This window comes from Passer domesticus, chromosome 15 (assembly GCF_036417665.1).
Source record: "Passer domesticus isolate bPasDom1 chromosome 15, bPasDom1.hap1, whole genome shotgun sequence".
Classification (NCBI taxonomy): Eukaryota; Metazoa; Chordata; class Aves; order Passeriformes; family Passeridae; genus Passer; species Passer domesticus.
The window spans coordinates 7,787,528-7,811,489 of NC_087488.1; the positions used below are offsets into that span (position 1 = coordinate 7,787,528).

Consider the following 23,962-nt stretch of genomic DNA (forward strand, 5'->3'; position numbering starts at 1 on the left):
CATTTGTGTGCATTAAGTATAATATAATTTAATATGACAAAAATGGTAATCTGCAAAATATTATTGATCAGATTGTGTTTATTTGACTGCATTTTTCTAAAACTCTGGAAATTGATTTCTAAAAATGTTACTGTTCTCGTGTAAACTTGGAACCTTCTGTTTGGTTTTATGGAAATTTCCCATATTGTTCAGTTACCAATACACCTGGAGCCCAGCAGTCCAGCTCCAGTCCAACAGCCAATTCCTCACCCATTTTGTTCTCCACTCATCCAGACTGCAACATCCCAGCTCCACAGCCCTTTGATGATTATAGAGCAGTGCCCCACAGTGACATCAGCCAGCACTTTCAGTACTCTTGGATTCATCCCATCAGTCCCATGGGATGGCCTGGGTTGAAACTTTCCATCCCTGGTGTTGCTTGTGCTCCTTTAGTTCTGGGAGAATGTTTCAGTGCAGGGAGGCAAAGGAAGCCCTGAGTATCTGCTGCTTGTCACTGCCTCACACAGCATTGGGCTGCATTGTCTTTATTATTTTGTTGCTAAAGTAGCAGTAGAAGCTCTTGCTGCCTTCTGCTAGTTGCAGCTCTCAGATTGCTTTTCCTGGTAGCAGCCCTGCGTACCCAGCTACTTTTTCAGTATTCTTCCTTTCAAGGGTGTCTTTGGTTCCAACTCCTTTTTATGTCCTTTTTTCATTGGTTCTCAGGTATGAGTTCCTCATTTAGCCAGATCATTCTCCTTATAGCCTGTATTTTTCTCTCTCCCTCTGCCTTCCCAGAGTATCCTGAAGGACCTTTCTGGTGTTCATAGGACCTTGTGTTTGAACACTTGTCAATTCTCTCAAACTCTTGCTTTCAGAACAGCCTCACACAGGATCCTGTAGCTGATCCCTGAATAAGCCAGTTTGCTGTTGTGAGGCCCAAATGTGCTCTCTGCCTTTCCTGCTCCCCTTGGGATCTTGAACTCCACCTTGGAGGCTGCTCCAGCCAAGGCTGCCAGGATTAACACACCCCTCAGCACTCCTGTGTTTGTGAGTTGTAGGACCAGCAGAGTGGCCCTGGTTGGCCTGTCTGTGTCGAGGGATTGTCCCAGACTGCCTGCTGGTTCCAGATCTGGATTGCTGTCAGCAGGTGTCAGGGAGATTTGTATCCCATAGGACCCAGGGCGATCTAGAGACTTTTTGAAGTTGCTCATAGGAGACTTAATCCATTCTTTTGCCGGTTTTGGGTGGTCTGTAGCAAAATCCCACCTTTAGTGGCTGAGCTCTTCCCCAATCCTGACTCAAGTTCAATAAGCTGGTGTCTGTTCCATAGAATAGTGCCCTCCAATCATGGGGCAAATTCCCCACCTTCTTTCTTGCTTGCCCTCCCTGTTCCAGTTTAACATGAACATTGTACTTCCTTCTCCATCTCATACCTTGGGTGTAGATTGGTGTCCAGGAAACAGCAGCAGCATTTCAGCACCTTTTGTTACAGCAGCTGAGAATTCAGCTGCTGGCAGCCAAGGTCACCCTGCTGAAGCCACTGAGAAACACTGACTGTGAAGCTGAGAATCCAGCAACTATTTTTAAGTGGCCGAATTCCTTCAGAGAAAATTGTTTAACTGCATTTTTTAATGATGCTACTGCTATCAGTACCTTGATAGTTCTCACCAGGAAAGTTACTTATGTGATATATTTAGTCCAGGTGTTTAATTTTTTTTCATTAATTGTTCTGGCTACATTGGTAAAAGAACAAGACAGCAAATCTCTTTCAAACTTATTTAGCTCTGACTGTAGCTGTTTAGAGACTAAATGAAATGAGACTTGTCTAATAATGTGTATAATCACAAAAAACCTGATAGAACTTGATTAAGCTTGATCTGTTAGCAGTGTGATAATGGAGCAGTGAGCAAGTAATGTTTATGCTTGCAGTTTTAAATTCATTTGTGTGTATATGTTAATTACAAGAAATCAAAATCACTGGAATTTACTATTATGGTACTTGAAATACACTGTGAACACTTGTACTAATTATTTTAGTTAATGTGAAGGTATAATAATCTCTAATATACACATTTCCTACCCAGGTCATGCAGTGCTTTATAATCTCACATCAGCCTGTACTGTCAATTAAGCCCAAGTAGTGACATTTTTCTATTTTTTTCTACCTTTGTTTTATATTATTAAATTGTTTAATTAAGGGTTTTCAAATCATTATTTATAACACGTTTCACCATTTGTGCTTTTATAAATGTATGTTTTTTAAATGGAACAAGCTAAAAAATCTGATTGTTTCAATCAGCTTTATCGAGCTGCAGTCATATTTAATATAAATGTTTTTGTACTGCTCCTTGGTGTGTTTGCTGTCTGTGTCTCTCACTCTCTTTGTTAGGCCATCTTGGATTGTAAGAGCTTCTAGGACTGTATCTGTTATATATTTTCATGTTTTTCTGTGCCATCTAATGTGTGTTTCAGGCTGTGAGCGCAGACATGTGTTGTTGCTGTGAATAGTTTAAAGAGGAGGTGACAGAAAAGGCCCTGACAATAGACGAGCTGGAAACAGAGGTGCCCCAGCTAGACACTGCTCATTGCTGATGGGTTTGTGGTCACTGAGGCACTGCAGCCTTGAAAGCTGCCAGAAGATTACTTTGTGGAATGGGGGAAGAAATACAGCCAGGCAAGGCCCCAGAGCTGCAGCAGCTTGTGCTGGTGAAAGGTACAGGCTTACCTTCCACGACTGGCATCCTGTAAAAAGCAGTCATGAATGTGGGAGGGAATTGTCACTGACAGAGTCACTGTGTGACTGCGGGACATGCAGGTGCTCTCTCTGCCCAGTTTCCTTCCTCTCTCTCCCTGCTTTCTCTCCTTCAAGCATTGAGGTCCCCTGCCTACAGCAGGGATGTGTGGCTGTCCTGGTGCTGGTTCCAGGGGCCAGCTCTTCTGGGACATTCTCGGTGCCAGCCAGCTCCCCCTGCCTGCAGGCTGTGCTCTGTGGATCTGTGTGTGCATCGCCGCTTTGTGTTTTCCCCCAGGAATTCACACGTTCCGCTAACGCTCTGAACTCCTCCATAAAGCCTCAATAAGGCACATCAGCTCAGTTCAGCTAATTACAATTTTGGGCAACAGTATGTTTTTTATGTGAAAAGTGAAACTGCTGGCTGCATGTCTCCTCAAAATTGTATACCCTATCCTGTCTCACATGCAGTGTTTCTTCATATAATAAAATAGGCAATGATGCGCAACAAGATTTTAAAAACAGGTGCCAAATGTTGGGATTCTGAGTTCGTATTTGGATAGCAAGTAAGTGACAGTTTTTCAAATCAGTACTTCTCCATTTGACTCCTACTTGACAATTTGATGATCAGAATATGAGATGAGATGGGCATACTGGCTTTTATACAATTAGTCTCTCTTATGAGCTGTGACACGTCCGCAGAGGAGAGTGAAATTATTTACATTCAGAATAGACAAGCTGCAGAGCTGAGGAACATCAGAACTGATGGTTCTGGTGGCCAGACAGTGGTATGGCTTCATTTCTGTTTATAATCACTGTAGCATTTGAAGGCATCCTCTCTCCTGGGAGAATCACAACTGGATTAGCTTGAGCTTCTTCCCCATGCCCAAATTGGATATGCGACTGCCATGATCCAAAATAATTGCCTCTCTCTTTCTCTCAAATTTGGAGTGCCTTAATGTGACTCCCTCCAAACATGTAGTTTTCATAGACAATAAATCTTGAAACACGGGCTGCAGCATATAATTGGAAACACATTACAGGATAACTCTAAAAAATCCTCTTTAATTGCCTAATTTTCTAAACTGGGGAAAGCATACACCATAGCAAATGTTCCTAGTCAAAACATTTTTGTTTAAAACCTATTTGTGAATGTTCTGAACTCTCTTACTTAAAAAAACCTATTGGGCTGGTCAGGAAAGGCCAGTGAATACTTTGTGTGAGGGCTGAAGTTGATACATCCCAGGAAGTCTTACCTGTCTTTTGGTCCAGGATCACTAAAAAGGTGCATTGAGGAAATGTCCCGGTTTATCACACTTGATAAAGTCCACAGTCATTTGGCCATGCGTGTTCTTCCTTGTTAGGAGTATTTTCCAGGCGTTTGCTGTGCAGAGCTGTGCACTTGCAGCTGCTGTGCAGCCAGCTGGGCTGTCCTGGGCGAGGCAGGTTCTGCGCTCGTGCTCGCTGCGTCACACGGGACCGGCGTGGTCACACTGCAGGGACGAGGGGTTGGGAGCTGGAGCTCTGCTGCTGGTGGGCTCTGCACACAGGATGAGATAGGAGCGTAATGCTGAAATCTGCATGCAAATGCACAAGCTGCCATTTATACATTTGTGAACTGAATAAATTACAGAGAAATGTCAGGTCCAATTCAAGTTCTTAATGCTACATACGGTGATCTGGTAAGACATTCCACAAAGGAAAAAACCTGTGAACTGCTTTTAATATTGCTTTTAAACTACCATTAAATAACCAATTTTGGTAAAACAAAGGATCATTAATTTATTTTTAAGATTTGGCCAGATAAAATTAGGCTGCACTGGTAGCCTAATTTGTGAGGCATGTATATAAGAAGATATTTTGTGAAGTTTTAATTTTAACTAAAAATATAATTCTCAAAAAAATCCCTTTCTCATCTAGAATGCAAGAGCATAAATGCTGATGTTTGATTTGTCCATATAATAGGCATATGAGCAGGTAAAAGAAAGTGTCTTAAAATAGGCTCCACGTATAAAAATGGCTCTAAGCATTTCTATACTATATTTACCTTTTTTGCTATTTGAACTGTCTGCTTGGTTGACTAACAAAAGCAAGTTTGTGTATTTTTTTAACTCCCAGCAGCATGGCACAGCTGGGGAGGAGGCAGCTGTATTCCAGTGTCACTTGCAGTTTCAGCAAAATTGTCAGCTAAATCGCAATTTCTGAATCTTTGTCAGTGGAGAATTGTAATAGAGCGTGAAGTAGAAAAGACACAGATTGACTTTTTAGGGGCAAGGCAGAAGCAGAGGCTTTAAAATGTTTATACTGAATCAGGGTATAGATAAAGGTTGTATTTGTTTGAGTGCAAGGTAACATTTCTATTAATATGTCACTGCCTGATCAATAGGGCAGTGTTTAGGTGTGACCTAATTTCCTGACCACAAGGTAGTGTAATCTAACTAAACTCACTGCAGCTATTTCTTCTGCTGTTGTAACCTAACTCTGATGTGCTTGGTAGGATGGAATCCAAACCAAAATGATTCTTGGCTATTTTCTTCTCCAAACTCTTGCACCAGTGTTAATTAATAATAGCTAAGAATTTGGGTAAGCAGCACATTATTTGTTAAATATCTAATAACTGTTTAAAGAAATGCCACTGTGGTTACATAAATAAACATTTTGTAGTAATTATCTGATTCTAGTAAAACCTAATGGAGCATTCAAAACCTCAAACAGCTTACTGTGAAATTAAATTTGCTCTAATCAGCCCAGAGTAGGGAAGCATCAGAGATCTCCACACAAGTCCAACAGGCTCATATTGCAGAGAAACCACTGGGCTGTCAGAAACAACTGTTTAATCTTCAGCAAGTGTATATTTGTGTTTTAGACCATGTTCTCTAGTCTAGTCTACAGCTGAATTTAGAAATCTGATTAGCAGATTGAGATCTCTGAATACTAAAATCTTGGAGATGTAATTAGCTACACCATTTTCTCAGATCTTACCTTTATGATACAAGTACTAGAGACTACTAAAAGTCCAGTACAAGTACTGGATCTTTTTATAAAGTTTTTTAAATTAAGTTTGGTTTTGGTACTGTAGCGTAGAGGTTTTTTTCTGTTTGTGATGATTTCATCAGAAGCACAGACCCAAAGGCAGCGGTGGCCTGCGCTTGCTGTGACAGCTCTGTGTTGCTGGGAGATGAGCAAGGATAAGAGCAGAGTTGAGCGTAAGTGAAGGATAATACTTATTTTCACAGCAGAACATGGAGCAGTAAATGCCATGAATTAGGTTGTTCTATGGGCACCTGTGTGGCTGGCGCTCAGAAAAATGTCAGCATTTGCAGTCATTATATTTAATGTCATGCACTGAAACCAGGAGCAGTTGATCCCCTAATAGGGTTCCTTGTTCAGTGGGGGATTTTGGAATTGCTTTAATGTAATAATTGTTCACTATTAGCTTAAACGAGAGTTAAAATTTCTTCTTGTTTTAATGCCCAAAGTTATATAATAAAATTAATTTGTATTTTCATGTAGGAACATTTTTGTGTGATCAGTTTTTGAATCTCAGAACAGATTATTAGTTGTTTCAAATGTACTGAAAAAGTCACTTACAGCTGTAGACAAATGAGTATTCCAGATTCTGCTTTTCACTCGTACTAATGAAATGAAGTTCTTTGTAAGTTAGACTGAGTAGTCAGTTTGTTCAGGAGTGAATATAGTCATATTTACATTATTTTTAACTGCATAATTTTTTGTTCATCATGAAATTTTCTTCAGGCTACTTGAAGATTAGAAATATATATGTCTAAAGAACAAAGAGGAGACATTTTAGCTATTACAGCACAGACTAAAACAAAAAACCTATTTCAGAACATGACCATAATGGGTTTATTAAAATGATCAGCTTATTCCTGCACATAATAATTTGGAATGACACAGTGTGTTGCATTAGCTCATTACAGCAGACACCAGAGGGGAAGTTTTAAGTTTAAAGCAAGAAACAATGGAGAGCTCTGGTACGATTGAACTGGTGGCCAGAGAGGTTTCCTTTCTATGCAGTGCCTGTCCATTATCACATTTTTGTAGCATCCTAGGACAGAAAAGAACGTGGAGACCCTAGTGTTTGGTTCTGCTTGTGTCACTTTTCTGGGGTGATCAATGGTAAAGAGATGAGTAGAGGGAAGAGTCTGGCCCTGGCAGTCAGGAGGAGTCACCGGTATTGATGGGATGGGGAAGGGCAGGAAAGGAGGCAGCACCGTGAGGATCAGTGTCAGAGCTCTGGGGTGGGGAAGCTCCAGCTGTATCAGTGCTCTGAAGAGATGCTGTGGGTTGGTGTTTTGAAAAGTGGCAAGATTGGAGCTCAGATTTTTGTGTTAATGCACAGCAATTGGGTGCAGTTGCAGAAGGAGCCTGGCAGGTACAGTGTGGTGTTGATGATACCATTGGGTTTGGACTTGTGACAGTGGCACCAGTGGGGCTGTCCCTGGGGAGGGGTCAGCAGACAGGGACAATGTAGGATCTTCCTTGTAGCCCTCTTAATTTGGAACCAACAGCCAGGTATCCAAGGCAAGAGCAGAGATGAAAGGCAGTCCTGGTTTGACAGGAGGAGGCTGCTTTCCCACAGAGATGGAGGTAGCAGTTACATTTCCTCCAGTGCAGCTAAAACAGAGCGTGTTTGAGGATAGCCTTGGACCCCCTCCTCCCTAGAAATTTAGGGGATAGTGCTAGGGGAGGTCCTTTAAATGGGGGAGTAGAGAAACTGCAGACAGTCATGAAAACACAGGAAACAGGACAAATGTCTCAAGACTCAAAATAGTTAGACTCTTTGATTTAAGCAATTGTGATGCACTGTAAGGCCCAGGAAAATACACAAATCTATCTGTTGTTTTTTAACAATCATGTGATCGCTTTCAACAATAATTAGTTGTCTTTTGATGTCAGAGTATTTCTGGTATCATCATAAATTACAGAAGGAATGGGCTCAGTGTTTTTCTAAATCTTGTTTTCATAGCTGGTGTTTTGACATTTTCTATTTTGCTTTTATCAAATGTAGGTACTATTTCTATTTGATATTCTGTATAGTATTTTTAGTATTTTTGTCTGCAATGTATGCAGTCTCTTGGGTTAAATGTTAAACAGATTGCAGTTGTCATATCAGGGCCTTTCAAGAGTGTTGCTGGCATAAAACTTGATTTTTCTTTTTTTTTTTCTTCAAACTGAAAATTTTTGCTTTCCATTAAAAAACAATGTGTTTTCAGCTCCTCTTAAGTTTGGGACACTTAAGATCCATTAAAATACTGAGACCAAATAATGAGAAATCCAGGAAATTATTGTACCACATTTTTGAAAATTGTTAAATTATTTGAAGATGTTTGAGCTAAAGGCTTCTCTTGCCTTGGGGGGAGTACTCAGACTTCACCTAACACCAAGCCAGGAATGCCTGGGGGTACCACTTCATAATGCCATTGTAACCCCCTCCCCTTCACCCTCCTGATTCATGTCAGTAGAAAAACTGGTGCTATTAATTAATTGATATTTTTTCATTTGGAATACTTTTGGAGGAAAAGTTACAGTGTTGTTGGGGGTTACTGTATGGGAAGGATTGTGTTATACAAAAATTGCCATCAGCATTGCAGATACAGCTTGGGAAGAAGCAATGCTCTGAGTTGTTTTTCATAGCTGGTGCCTTACAAAAATTAAACCCAACCCGATCTTAGAAGGTGCACCCTTCTGTGGAATACCAAAGGAAATTGTAACTGAGGATTAGTACTTAAGGATTATTTCTTTGTCAGAATAATCTGTAATTCTGCTGACTGAATACAGCTTTAGCAAAAGTGGTGTAAAAGTACTGTCTTGAAATCTGCTCTTTCAGTGTGTGAAGAAGGCTGGTTGTCTTGGTTCCTTTAAGCAGTGCAGGACAGAACTCTGGAGCTGTTGAGGCAAACAGGGATACACAACAGAAAACAACAGGCATGGTGACGTTGCACCTTCCTGCTCCTGTTCACATCACTCAGCTTTCAAAAATGATAAGCTGGGAAGTTGTGGAAAATTGCACACAACTGCACCAGCAACAGTTCCCACTTTCATGTTTTTCATAAAAGCCAAGCTGCCCTTTGTGGGCTATTAATTTGTGAAATAATTTATCTCAGAGCAAGACTTTATTTACACAACCTAGCATGAAGACAGAAAATTGTGGCCTGGAATTTTAAAATGTCACTGCAGATGATGCCAGGATAAACATCACAGAAATTTATTTCAGTTACATCTACCCTGGCACTTCACGAATAATTTTTTTCATATTGCCTTTTGGCACTATATTATTTTACTATTCACCTACAACAAAGCTCCGTCGAAGCCAAAGAAATACATGTCCATCAAACAGAAATGTTCTTTATAAAAATTGGAATAATTAGATATTATAGCTCTGTGCCTGAGATTAAAAGGATATTTTTTATGCTGTGGCAGGGACTACTTTAATTTTCCAGTGGCTTCCTTCTTTACCACTGTCTTTGTCTTCTTTACCTGTTCCCTACCTCAGATGGGAAGTCAGGGAGGTGCCTCAGGAGGGCTCCTTGTGGCACACATTTGTGTTGTGTTGTGGTGCTGCAGCTCAGGGCCAGCGGGACATCTCAGCCCTTGCTCTCCAGCACTGACCAAGGGGTCCTGAGACATTCCTCCACTTTTTCCCACTTTTCTCTCTGCGGAATTCTCTTCTTTTGAAGTTGTTTTGACCTTCTGCCAAGAAGATCAAGCCAAGATGTAGTTGTTCTAAATCAATCTCTTCTTAGTAGGATTTCCTAGGCTCTTGGGCTGAGACCTTGTTTTCCATTTTGAGCAATCTGTTTTCTGCAATAAACACTGAATATGTTTCTCTGTTGCTATAGAAATAATATTTCATTAAATGAGGGAATCAGTGCCCTGCTGTCGACAAATCTAATCTAAGTGTTAGTCTCTAGAGCTTGAATTTCACCGCTGGGAAGAGGTATACATAATTCTGCAAATTATTTCTGTAACTTTTGCATAAATGTCTTTATACTCTGCAACTGTTAGCTAAATTTCCCAAAGTGATAGCATGGAGTTTAACATGGTGTAATGTGTTTACATGGATCTGAACAGAGCCTTCCCCCCTTGCATTTTCCCACCCTCCTCCCCATATGTTTTCATATTTAGAGCTTGAAATTTCCAACTCTTTCCATAGGAAAATGGGAAGTGGCAGTAAAAGCAGCACTCTCAGCCAGGTTCCTTACCCTGTGGACAACAGTGTGCCAGGTTTATTTGAATTTTTTTGTTTTATTTTTTAAAATTCAGCATCTCCAAGTAATATAGATGTTATTTGCCCTGGATTTTTTTCTGGGATTAACAAGAACAGCCTAAACCAACCATTAATATACCTCAAAAAGTGATCTGCTCTCCACTACTTTCTAGACTCCCCTGGCTATCATATGCCCAGTATTTGTAAAGTTACTCAGATATTTTCCTACAATAACTTTCTACCCTCTGCAGCAGTTAAACCCAAGAGAGCTGTGGATTTTGACTTAATGCACCTCATATCAATGTCCTTACATTTAGCCACAATTTATATCTAATATGGGGGTTTTTTCTCAGAATTTTTATAAAGCTGTATACCAGTAAATTCTGGTAACAGCAATAAGGTGGTACTAAAGCCTGTAACTGTAGGGTGCGTAAAACAAAATATTTGTTAATAAGGCTCAGTGTTTGTCAACATATTCATCATGAGGATTTTGAAGAAATTGTAAAAACCCCTTTTATCTCATAGAAACAGGAATTGCAATACAGGAACCCATTTATGCATTTCTGTGTATAAGGTATGTGTGTAGTCAGGAAACCAAAACACAATTTAAAAGTACATGATGATTGATTGGCACAGACCTGTGTGCAAGTGTATGTTAGAAACCTGAATACAGAGTTCTTGTAAAAATCCTGTTACAGCTTTTGGTTAAAAAATGGAATTATTATTTGTTAAATGGGCCCATTCTAGATGTGTGTTATGTATTGCAGGACAAAACCAATTGATACATGTTCATTTAATTAATTAATAATAATCATATCAATGACCTCTAGTTAAAAATTAGTCCTTAGAAAACATAGGAAAACCTCTGTAATCATTAGAAGAAAATAACTACCCTTTTAAAACTTCTTTCTAAATTTTTTCAGTGATTGTAAATCAGTCTGTCAATACAATGAATCTTCATAGGCTGGGACAAATTCCTGACATCCAGAAGAGTACCTGTACAGATATGCATATTAATACAAATGAATTGCAGGGAAAAATAGCAAAGTACACAACTAATTTCTTTTTATCTAATGGCATTCTTATTATTAAAAGAAACTCATATAAATAAGTTGTCACAAGACACTGATATAAATTTTTGCTGTTAAAATAGTTCTTGTAATGGAAAAAAAAAAAAAAAAGAACCAACAACCCTTAATTTTGTTGCACAGTCATAAAATATAAGCCAGAAGTTGGTCTGGTTTTTACCCTTGTGCTGTTACACCATCCAAGGCTGCTGCATTTTTTCACCACATCATGAGTCTGTAGATGAAAAGAATCAGCTGAAGCTCCTGGTGCAAAGCAGTGACCATGGCATCACCTTCTGCTGTGCTCTCTGCTGGTCCTGTCCAGAGCCTGCCTCCAGGCCAGCTACTGCAAATGGCTTGGCCTTGGGAAGGGAGGGACAGGGCTGGGTGGAGGTACAGGGATAAAGTGGAGATAGTTTCATGATCACATCTAATACACAATATTTTCTTGCTATGCACAGTTCCATAAACAAAAGCTAACAATGAAGGTGAGAAAAAAAACCATAAACACTCAAATGTTTTGTATTTTTTTTCCTTTAGGAACCCGATGGAAAAAAAACCAAGAGCAAGATTTAAAGGATGTTCTGAAAAACACTGACCAGGACATACCACTGGTATTCGTCAGTGGGAACCATGACATTGGCAATACTCCATCCAGAGAAACCATAGATGATTATTGCCAGAACTGGGGAGATGACTACTTCAGCTTTTGGGTTGGAGGTGTTTTCTTTCTTGTGTTGAATTCTCAGCTATACTTTGATTCTTCCAAGTGCCCTGAGTTAAGGCAAGCCCAGGATGCCTGGCTCGATGAGCAGCTGGCTGTGGCTGCAAACCAGAAATGCAAGCATATAATTGTATTTCAGCACATCCCTCTGTTTCTGAGCAAACCTGATGAAGATGACGATTACTTCAACTTGGGAAAATCAGTTCGTCAGGAGATAATGGAAAAGTTTCATAAAGCAGGTATTTTCTCAAACTTTCCTACTCTTGAATTTTTGTTTCAAATTGTTAACGTCTCTGCTGCCAGACAAAATACATTTAACTTAAATGGTACTGTTTCCAAAGAATTTTTGAATACAGCTTATAAACCTCATTGTTTCCCATGGATCAAAATTATCAACTGGATCTACTCGCCTGTAAAAAGTACCAAACAAAATTTAAAACTTTGAACGAAAAGTAAAAAGCTAAACATTAAAAGTTCCTTTACATAAATAGCAAGGTTTCCATTTTGCAAGTACTGACAGATACAAGACAACCTGAGTTTTTCCTGCCTACAGAGGGAAGATCAGGTATTGCCATAGGAGAAAAATACAGAATTTATGTTTTACATAAAACATGGAAACAGAATTCAGAATTACCTTGGAGGTTGCTTTCTCCCACACTGAGCCAATTTTAAACCAAGAGTGTAATGCACCCCAGATTTATTCAGTGTTAAAACAAGTCTTGCTCTGCTAAAATCAATCCTTTGCACATCCGCTTCTAATAGGGGCCATGTCTGGGATGAAGGGCAGGTGGAGCATGTGCTAAATGAGTAATTGTACCAAATCCCTCAGCTTTGTGTGATGCCACTTGAGCGCCATGGAGACAGACTCAGTACACAGCTACTCCTCCATGCTGTTTCCATTGTTTCTGGTAATTGTCTTCATGTTCCTGGAGTGTGCCAGTCTCTCAAAATTTCCTGCCATCGCTGCATCAGAATGTCATTTTCTCTGTATCTATAAGAGAGCACATTATTTGGATTACTGAACAATGCAAATTTTTTATGATCTCATTCCCAATTTACCATCTAATTGTTAAGCCTGGACTCATCCAACTCAGCGTAATTTCCAAGCTCTCAATCTCCTACTGTTTCCAATCAGTGGGGCCAAAATTCACAGCTATCTGAGGGCTCTCCAGGGTGCTGATGTATTCGAAGATTCAAGATTTACTAGTGGGGTTTTTTCCCCATAAGGAGACATGCTGAGACCATGTCATCTTTTTTCATTTTTGTCTTAGTGTTAATATAGTGGGAAGTGTTGCTCTTGGAGAGCTGGGCAGTGTGGCTGCCTGTGTACCATGGGTGCAGCACATCCTAGTTCATGGGTGTATCCCAGGAAACTGGAATTAGTGTGGGAACCAAGACAGTCCTTTTCTAGGATTTTCTGTCATCCATTTGGTTTACTGACAACTGAGAACATTATTCATCAAGAGGTGAAAGAACATTATCATTGTAACATTGTTGTTACATTGTGGTGTTTCTTAGAAGGGTGTCCAGAGGCTTAACCAGAAATTGGGAAGGCTTCAAATGATGGGGGAAAGGTATGGAATGGAAAGTGAGCAATACAGCTCTAGGGAAGAAATTCCCAAACTCCTTTCTGTGCCACCTCTTTGTTCCCTCCATAATTTCTCGTTGTGTCCCTCATTCCCATCTCTAATAAGTTGTTTGGTTCCTTAATGAGTGTGTTTAAACACAGATCTTTACTATACACTGAGTCAATAGGTAACATTTGCAAGCCAGTAATCAAACATTTTGCTCCTGAAATGAATACAGAGAACAAGCAGCTCAGTAACTCAGACTGCTGAGAAAAATGAGCTGAATCAAAAGTTGGCTCAGAGTTACCTTAGTAACAGGTGTGTTCTGTTTCCATTTTATTATTGTGTTTAAGAGCAGCTTTTGTGAGACCACAGAGGTCTCAGTGGGCTGCAGAGAGACTGTTGGCATGGTGGCATAGAGGCACAGAGATGCAAGGACACCACTTGCTTTCTGGACCTCTGCTTTGCCAAAGAACAATCAAGTTTAGCTTGATTAGACATGAAACTGGTTTTCCCCCAGTTCATTTCATACATTCTTGGAGGATTAAAACCCAGAACATTGCCAATGAAATCCCAACATACTTTGGTGTTTTTTTTTAATTTAGAAATTTGGTATAACTATTTATTCTGGAAAAACAAAGTCAGTGTGCCTTTTCAGGAGACCACCAGACTGCCACTATTCTTCTCCCCCAACCTGTCACCAGTCCTTCCTTCCTTCCTTCTGCCTCTTGCTGTTTCAGGGCTTGTAACCATGTTTGTTGGGTCATTATGTCAGTAACATGCATAGTTTAGGGTGTTTGACATTATTAGATGGACATCATATTTCAGGTGTTTATAACACAGGACAAACCTGGAATTACCCCAGTTATCATGTTTATACTTTTTCTAGAAGTGTCAAACATGGAGGCATAACTCAGCAGGTTAGAGAGGTACAGGACAGCAAAGATAATCTAGTAATGCAGGTCTTTATGAGAACAAAGAAATTCATATGGATTGTGTAGGAAATAGTCAGATATTTAAAGTATGGTCATATTGGTCATATGGTCACAAGTGCTTTAAACTGAGGTGTGTAACTTCAGAAAATCATTATTTTAATTCCAAAGCCCAGATCTTCTGTAGTTATTATCTTCTAATCACCCCCATGTTACATAATGGTTTTGGGTAAGTATCTGCTCATTACAAGCAGAGATAAAAGACTAGCTGTAGAGGCTACATCTGGTATGAAATACTGAATTACATTTCTCACATTAGAAGTGTCCTTAACAGTTGGGCTAATTAAAGATAAAATCATGTCCTTATGATAAATATTTATAATTGAAAATCTGGCACTTGCAAATATGTATTACTACTGTGCAAAGTTAAACCATACTTGTAAGCTGCATGTGTAAGAAATCCTGCTAGACCATGGTTTTCTTAAATGCATTATAAGAACTGTTGTCCTTGAAAATGTGGTGTTGGTCACAGAGAAAACCAGCTCAGCTGAGAGCAGAGTTGAGCATTTAAGTAGAGATACCTTTGTGAAGGTGTGTTGGTATAACTTCTGCAAGTTAAGCCAAAGTTGTCAAAGCTCTGTCTCTCCTGCATGCAGACGTTAAGTACAGAAAAAACCCGTGTGCAGGAACTGTGAAAGAGCTGACCTGACGTTCTCATCTGTAAGATCTGCTGGAGTCACTCGACTCTGCTGCATGAAATGCATATTCAGCTTTTAAGGATTTTACAGTGCTGATATAAATAGGTTTCCTCATAGCATTGTAGGGAAAATAAAGACGTAGTAATGGTCTAGCCAAAAATCTGTTCTGCAAGTCATATGTCTTTGATAAATATAAGCAGCAAATTAAGTTTTCAAATCAGGCAGTTTATGTAATAGAAGACCTACTTTTGCTCACATATCTCATTCCAGTAAAATTTTCTTAGGACATTAAATATTTTTTTCTATGACCTGAAAAGTATGCATATTTTTGGTGAGCTCTATACAATCTTTTAAAGACTTTTTGTCCTTAGAACCATCACTGACACACTGAGCATTACTTACATTAGGTAATACAATATAGTAATAAATGTTTCTTAATGGCACAAATCAACTAAAGCATTTAAGCAAATGTCTAAAGATGTTTAGGAGCTCTGTTGAATAAAACCTAAATTAATAGATGGTTTTTCACCAACAGGGTTGAAAAGAGATCTTGTTCAGAGTTAGATTAAGAATATGTGGTCTATGTAGCTGAGAGATGATGCATCTTAGAGAAAATAACTAGACCAGAGATAGAAATATACAGAAGGAAATTCCCTACAGTCTTCAGCTTCTTTTAATTAAAAAGTTCTAAATTCATCCAAGTGTCTTCAAAGCAATTTTTCAGATGTGGTTAAAAGTATTTAATATGCACATAGGGGCAAAAATAACAACCTAACTTCATTAAATGGTGTATTTTTTCATTATATTTGTGACTGGAGGTGCTGTAACTTCTAACACCTTTACTCATTAAAAGAGTGTGATATATCTGCATTCTCCTCTTCGAAATGTTGTGACAGGAGAGCAGTGTTAAAAGAAGAAGAAGCTCTCAGAACATCCACAGCTGAGATATATTTGAGCACAGAATTAAAGCATGGAGTGTTGAAAGCTGTTGTTTCTAAAATTTACCAGACAACATATGCTATGTTTCATTATTTTCTTTGTTGTGTAATCAGAGTTGACAAGGGAGTAATATTTTCATCTTCCTGCCATTGAGACCTCGATTTTGGCAAAGCCCATACATTGAGTGAGTAATCTCATTGCTTATATGTCAGTATTTAAGATAATTTAAATACTCTCAACTTCAGTGATTTAGATCAACCTCTTTCAAGATTACAATGATGCACTTATGGCCCAGGTAGAGTGACCACATTTGATATATTCTATGTAAGAACAGTTCCCCAGGTATAGTAATGTAAGTCTTGCATAGACATACACAAACATAGATTTTTTTAGTTGTTTTTTTCTGAAATTTAGCAGCAAGTACAATATGCATATACTCTGTAAGGACATTAAGTGATGTTTGTTCTCAGAAAAAAAAATTAAATCAGTTTTATGCACTGGACTAAAGCTTCTTCTTGATCCTTAGAGCACACAGCAATCCAGGACTGTTTGGGGTTTGTGTCAGCTCTGTGAGAAAGCATCACTTTCAAGTGGAAAAAAGTAGGCATTCACAAGAGGCATTCACAAAAATGAACTTGAAGGACAGAGTGACCTAGAGACAGGGCCTCTAAAGGTTTATTTAGACCAGTGCTCTAATTAGGTGATCTGGAATCACCCTCTGGCTGTGCCTGTTGTTTCTCCTCTGATTATATAGGAAAAACAAGTGACACTAAAATCCTTTTCTATATAGCTCTGTTTAGTATTGTCTTACAGAAAGAAACTTTTAACATAAATATACTTAACAAAATAATATTTTGTCTCCTACTTACACTGACCAACTGACCACCAGCCACACCAAACTCCTGATTCTTTAGGGTACAAAGCAAATTTAAGGCAGAGGTTTCCTGCACGTTTGCAGGATAATGTTTGCAAAGAGTGCATGGGATATTTTTATTGAGATGCTTATAGAGCTATGCAATGTAAATTCTAATTACTCAGTTCTCTTTTATTCCTACAGCTCTTCTGAGAAGGAAGGTCAACAGAGAGCTTCAAAAGGGCTACACAAAATAGTTCTGTATGCTACTGAGGGCTGACCAAAAAGCTTATGAAAGAGAGGATATTGATCCCCAGTACTTACCAGTGGGACTGTTTCCTTCTGCTGGTGCTCTGTTGGGAAATTATTGGGGGTTTTTTGATAACAGGATCTGAGAGCTGCCTGAGCACTGAGCAGTTAACAGTGCTGTGACTGATGCTTTCACATCTTTGTTTGCTGCTGTAACACCTGCTTGGCAGATGAGGCAGTGGGAGCACTCTGAAATTGCAATGAGATAAAATCAATTCTATTCCACTGAAGAGATTTTGTTTTCAAAGACTTCTAAATATTATTATTCCTTGTGTAGCACTGGAGTCTTGAAAAGATGAGATACACCACGTGCCCAGGGGAGAAAAAAAGGTGCAGCAAAAAATGCCTATGGTTAATGTGGCTCTTGTAGGGAAGCTGAAAGAACATCATTTTGGAGTGCAAAATTGTTGAGAGAACAGGTATTACTCTTGAACCGACCACGTTGTTCAGCACTTCAGACAGCAGCTGTACTCTGCAAGTGAAAGGAAGAAAGAAAAGCCAGTTTGTGCCTGATACTCCAGGGAAAATGTTCAAGATCGATTTATCCATATGACATAAATGGTTGTATTTGGCAGAAACACTGCCTTTTACAAAATACCTATGCACTCTTACCTGGGTGGGGGTGTACACACACATCTCAGAGTAGCATCTCTGTGCCTGGATACTTGCTTGGTTCTCCTCTCTTTGAAAAATATGACAGGGTACAAGAGTGTTGATAGCATTCAAATGCTCCAATACAATTTAATGTCTTTACAGAACTGCTTCTCCAGCTTTTTGCTTCCACTTTGGCTCTACTGGTGCTCCTCCCTAGCTCCTGCACTTTAGGGGACAAATGTATCCAGGATCAGCTTTTTCTAGTCTGTCCTCTTTCTTCAGTCCTTAAATGAGAAACAGATTTGTTTGCTGACCCAGGGATTTTTGCATAAACATAACTCTATTTAAAACTAATTTTATCATTACACTTGAACAGATAGCTGAAAAGCAGAGTCAGAGTAATGGGACCAGAATGAGGGTCTTAACAGCCCAGTGTCCTGCTGCCCCTACTCCCCAGACTCTTGTGAAGGGCACAGGATAGCAAAGTGCATTATGGTATTTTTTTCCATGCCTCTTCCCACCTCCAAGATTTCTTTCTTTGCAGGACTTACTGTGTCATATTAATGTTACCAAGATAATACAATTTAGTGATTCCTCTCTGGATTTGTTCAGTTGATTTGTGAAAGCTGCCAGCTTTCACAATGGTCTGCAGGAGGGAATTGCGTGTTTCACAGCTCTCTGAAGAAATGTCACCTTTTGTTTGCTTTGAACTTCACCTGCAGTCTGGGTGGAGAGCCATCAACTTGTACATGAAATGCAGTGAACATGGATTCATCTCTGCAGTTACTGTAAAAAATAGTTCATTAATCAGCACTCAAAAGGTGACAATCTGAACCATGTGATAAATTTCATAGTTCAGTCAGAACCACTTTTTTTCCCCAAATTCTCTACAGAGAGCATGGGAAGAGAGGCAAGGTCTGTACTGTACCCATTACATATTTATTATGTCATTCATATTGCACTAATTTAGCCTTCTCCTCCTTTTACAGTCTCATTTGCTTTTGCTGAGAAAAGCATTTATTTAATTGAAGGCTCAGTCTAAATAAAGCATGCTACTGATTGCCTATGCTGATTATTCCAGGCATTCTCCTCCTAATTTGGAAAATCTGCTTGCTTTTCTTTGGTTTATTTTTATGTTGGTAATTTTTTTCCTGTATTTTTACTCTGTCCATAGTGCTGGGTTGAGCAGTTTGATTTCCAGCTGAGGTGAGGTCAGTCACATTTTGGACACAGCAAACCTGCCTCAAAAATGGGGTTTGTACATTTGGAACTAGAGTTGGAAAACAGCTTCTTCTGAATTCAGGGGGTTTTGGAATCAAGCCAGAGAAGTGAGTGTAATTACAGAAATTGGAGTCAGACACCCCTGGAATTTAAACTAGTTCAAGTCTGAATTACAACCCAATATTATCTGATTAGGTGAGAAAATCTGTTTCTCAGGTACATGTTTCTTTGGGGTTTTCAAGGTAAACCTGGCTGCATTGTTTTCCATCCTGTGTCACTGCAACGCAGTTTGCCTAGAGACAGGCTCAGTCTGTATTTCTTGAATTAAACTGGAAAACAGTAAATTTTTCAAGAAGTTAAGAAAAGAGGTGAAGATGGGAAATGCTGCTAAAAGTTGTCCAACTTCCCAAAGCTGATAAAGTGAGGAAGATGCAAATCCAAAAGAGCCTGGTGAAGCTCTACTATTTATTTGGTGAGCTGGCTTTAGAAAGCAGACAGAAAATGAAAGAGAGGGGAGAAAGTCTTCAGAGGCACTTCTGAATTTCCTTTTGAAAATGTGTGCAGTAGAAACCATCAAGTGGTTCATAATGTGGTTTTCACATGGAAAAAGGTATCCAAATTAAAATATGAACTTAGTTTGAAATGTTATTAAAATAGAGTTGTGCTGTAAAGATTCTGCATTATGAAACAGGTAGCATCAAAGGCAGCATGCTGAACTGCATGAGCTGGCAATTCCCTCCCCAGCACTCCCCTCCTGCCTTGCCTCAGCCACTGCCCCAAGGGCCAGAATGCAGTCTGTGAATTAGCATAAAACTGAAGTGTTTATATGCTTTTTTCATGGTTGAGCTGATGAAAAGTCTAAGGCTTATCAACATACTTAAGTATTACATCTCATCACATGACTCTTTAACAATTCTTGTTTGGGTTTGTTCTTACATCATTAATTATTTTTGCTAAGTAGGCTGATCTAGGCTGAAAGAAATTGTACTAAAATAGCTATTTCATTCTTTAGTAGAGATGCATTATTCTGAAGGGAAAAAAAATACCATCAGATCTTTGGAAAAGGAAAATATTTTTGTCTTTCAGATTTAGCTTTTTTAGATCAGAACTAAAAAGGATATTTTGTGCTTGATCAGAAAGTGATGGTAAATTGCATGGCAGGAGAACAGCTTTGGTTTACTAAAATCAGAAGCAATTCCTTATCTAAACCTTTTTTACAAAGACACTGACTTTTTTCACATCTTGACTGATTCTTAAAAGTCATGTTTGGTAGCAGGCATGAAGCTCAGTGGATTTAGGTGTTTTCTTGACTCAAGTAAAGTTTTAGCACAGACAGAACAAGACCTGGTACCCAGCAGTGGGTGGAGCCTGCTCTGTGTCTCTGGCTTCCAGTCCTGTCCTGATGAAACAATTGATTTGGCAGTTCAGATCTTTTTTTTTTAGCAGATACTCTGTAATCTGTGTCATGTTGTTACACAGTCTGACATCAAATGATGATGATCACAGATACAGGATGTGTGGATTGTTTTGCTTTTTTTTTTTTTTTTTTAGCATAACTATCTGCACAGTTTTTTACTTTATTCTGATTTTAATCCATTTTTTCTTTAATGAATAATCCATTAGGTATGAATAGTGTCTTGCAGTAATGGATCCAGCTTTTTTTAGTAAATGGATACTGTGAAACCTCCAGTCACATTTAAATCCAAATAACTGTGTATTTCATAAAAAGTGAAATAATGAATGCCTGTGAAGGTGCTGTTCTTTGGACATTTATTTACATGGGAGTTATTTAGTATTTCATACAGCTTTTATATCAATGCCTCTTCCAGCTGCTGTTTAAGAACCCAGTGATAAAACACAAATCACTGCTCCAGCTTTTTTCTTCTTTTGTAGTGGGAAAGGACTGTATGTTTTAGTGTATAGCTGGATACGTTTAACTGACCTGGGGATACATTAAAGTGGGCTATAAAAACAAGGCCAGGACGTTGTTCTTTCCTCACAGAGTTGGGGAGAGTAGGGGGGAAGGGGTGGGGGTGTCTGTTGCTAGCAACTTGACGTTATTACTTCAGAAAAACATCTGAAATTAATAAATTAAATTTGAGCACAAACATCTCTAAGATTCGTTTTATGTTAAAGATCAAAAGCAAGAGCAAAGTAAATTGCCTGCTTGTCATCTTGGTATTATTGCAGTGACTGGTTCAGCTTTCCTCCTTGTGCTAGCTCAGAGTGGGTGCAGTAGAGCTCAGTGAACAGAAAAGTGCTCCTGCAGAAAAACCCCAGCAGTGAGCCTCCATCATACCCAGCAGTGACCTGTTTGTCACTTGTCCTTGTCCAAGGTGCAACATCCTGTAACCCAGCAATAACAAGAGTTAATACTAGCACTAAAGTGTATCTGATAACTGAAGTCTGGGCAAAATTTTTTACTGATGTGTATCTCTGTCTAGGATGGGTTTCTCAAAATCATTCCTTGAATTATGAGACAAGTGGAAGGGTTTTTTTTCTTTAGCATAACTACAGTTCCTTTTTTATCTTCTGTCCTTCTAATTACACTTAGGGTTTGGTTTACATATATGATGACACAAAGTTTTGGCTTCTTTTCCTCTTTTAAATTGAAATGTCAAATTCTCTGGATGGTGGGAAGATGCTACTTTAGGACACAGATTCTTCCAGTAAAAAGAGAGAACTTAATTCCCTTCCAAAATACCTATTTCTGTTACTAAATGTGTGTCACATGGGTTTGCACCTCACTATGGGTTTATGATTCTTACTTGTTCTTAATTTTTTTCATAGACTAAAGTAGTTCTGCTTACCCACAGAAAAAGTGGAGAATACTGAAGAGGTTTGTTACCTTGTTACAGTAGCAGCATCACTGACTTCTGTATTCAGCCACTGCCTTTTGAGGAACTCCAGCTGGATTTCTCCCAGGATGTAAAAACACTTCACCAGTTTTGCTGGGTTTCTGCAGCTGGCTCAAAGCAAGCTCCCAAAGCTGTCCTGCAGTGTCACTCACACGTGTACCTCATGCAGCAGCCAGAGGAGGAGTTCCACTGCAGGATAATCTGCTCAGTGACAAGGTGGCTTCATTCTCTGTTTTCCACCTTGACTCATTTGCTGTTTGAGAAGGGCTTGGGTTTGAAATATGAAAGCCCATGTAGCTCTTACCAGACACACAGCAGAATAATTTATATTTTGCTTTCCAAGCTGCTTAATTTTTAACTATACTTTGAGCCAAGTTTATGTATTTTATATCAGCCTTCAGATCACTCACTCCTACAAAAGCAAAGGAGTGGTGTTAGCCAGCTGTCTTAAGATGGGTTCACCTACTTCCTTTTTCATTTCATCTCTATGAAAGAGGTCTAAATCTACTGCAGGAGAAAATGTGGAAGGTTTTCTCTGGCAAGAGAAATAAGGATTTCCATGTGAAGTTGTAGTATGTTCCTCATTACAGCTCTCTGGCTTTAAATTGCCTCTGCTATTTTCCAGGATTTCTGCTGTCTGAAAGCAAAATCAGTTGTTGGCTTTTTATTTTTTGAATGTCATTTAAGGTTGTAGTGTCTCACAAATTCCCCTCTCTGGCCTGCCAACAAAATTTCCAGTATTTTTAGTCATCTGATCCAGTAATTTTTCTGTTTCACAACAGTATAAAGTAGCATTAGATGCAGCTTCAGGAAGCTGTAAGAGTCTGGACCAAGGGTCTAAGGACTTCAGACCAAGCATGCCAAAACATAATCCCAAATCCTGTTTGTAAAATTAGCTATTTATGCTAACTCCACATTTCCATTCAAAATAAAACATACACTCTCTTAAATTAGCAAGAAAACGGATTAATTTTTTTACCAAACTCTGAATGCTGTTCAGTGTGCTGCTCAGCTGTACCTAAGGGCAGAGCTTGGAAAGTCTAAATGGCAAAGGAAGGTGGAATAAGCTGTGAATGAGAAGCTTTGTCTAGGGCAGAATGTTCTCTCTCAGGGAGGAAGCTGCATTCTCAACTCTTGTGATGAGGGTGTTTGCAAACTTTGACAGGAAAGAGAAGTACTTAGCAACAAGATTACTTTTTTTTTTTTTTTACTCAGACTCAAGATGTCATCATTTTGTAGTAATAAAAGCATTTTGTTAAAATCTATCAGATATGGGGAGGGGAAAATAATCTATTTGGCAGCATGAACCTGATTTGTAAAGACAATGAAAAAGGCCATTCAGAGTAATGAGTACAGCTTCTACCCATTTGTTTATGTTTGCAAGACAGCAGAAACAAAAAGTAGAAATTAAATGTTTGGAGGTGAGGATGACACAATTCATTTAATTTCAAATTGTTTCAGAATTTCTGTAAAAACTCCATACTTTTTACTCCAATGAAGTCCAAAATATAAATAATTTGGGGTTGTTGTTTTGGTTTTTTTTAAGGAAACAGAACAGCCTTAAGTCATTAAAAATAGAGAGGGAATCAGAGTCAACCTGCCTTGTTTGTCCCCATACATGATAAAAGTTAATTCATGTCATTCCAAGCCTGACTCTTGCAGGTGTCAACCTTTCATTTCCTGCCTCCCCCTCTTTCTTTCCCTCTTCTTAAAACTTCTGCTTTATTGATTTCATTGACGTACCTGGCTCTGGTTCCATCTGTGATATCCTCAATGTCTTGTGAAATTACTACAACTTACCTTCTCATGTAAGTTTTTTGTTTGTCTTGCCCATTTTGTTTTTTTTAAGGTAACTGGCCTTGGGTGTAGAGGTTTAAGCTCTCCATAGGAAATTTTCTTCATGCTAATTGTCAAGTACAGCACTGCTCTCCTCACCTTTCAGCCTGTGTTTGTCATTCTCTAGGCAGGTATCTCATTTTAATCAGCTGCTTCTGGACTGTCCCTTCTTTCAAGGCAAGGAGTGGGGAGACAACAAACACACCTTGCAGTGGCCATAAAGAACTCAGAGCCCAGTAACCTTAAACACAGCTGGTGGAGCACAATAAAGTTTGATTAATTATTTATTACTATTAGAATTATTCAGTACTTTTCACTAATTATTTGTTTAAAATGCAAGTTTGGGTAAATGTTTTAGTTTTAACTTTATGCTCAATGAGCCATCAAAAAAGGAAGGTAAACCTGTAAGGTGCTAACTAAAT

The 23,962-nt window shown here is 38.9% G+C and overlaps 1 protein-coding gene and 1 long non-coding RNA gene across 17 annotated transcripts in view; one reads left to right on the forward strand and one right to left on the reverse strand.

The window, feature by feature from the left end:
• The window catches only part of CPPED1 (calcineurin like phosphoesterase domain containing 1), a 37,585-nt gene that overhangs the window by 12,305 nt on the left and 1,318 nt on the right, over positions 1-23,962 (forward strand). For both annotated transcript variants that reach the window (XM_064389983.1, XM_064389982.1), the window contains exon 3: positions 11,549-11,971. In XM_064389983.1, coding sequence (XP_064246053.1) covers positions 11,549-11,971 — 423 coding nt within the window. The remainder of the gene's footprint in view (positions 1-11,548; positions 11,972-23,962) is intronic.
• Positions 8,032-23,962, reverse strand: part of LOC135281253 (uncharacterized) — a 38,552-nt gene continuing 22,621 nt past the window's right edge. For 8 of the 15 annotated variants that reach the window (XR_010347956.1, XR_010347955.1, XR_010347961.1 and 5 more), the window contains 2 exons: positions 17,047-23,792; positions 11,970-12,723 (listed from right to left, as the gene is read on the reverse strand). This is a non-coding gene — a long non-coding RNA (uncharacterized LOC135281253). The other 7 variants (XR_010347963.1, XR_010347962.1, XR_010347967.1 and 4 more) reach the window with 7 other exon arrangements.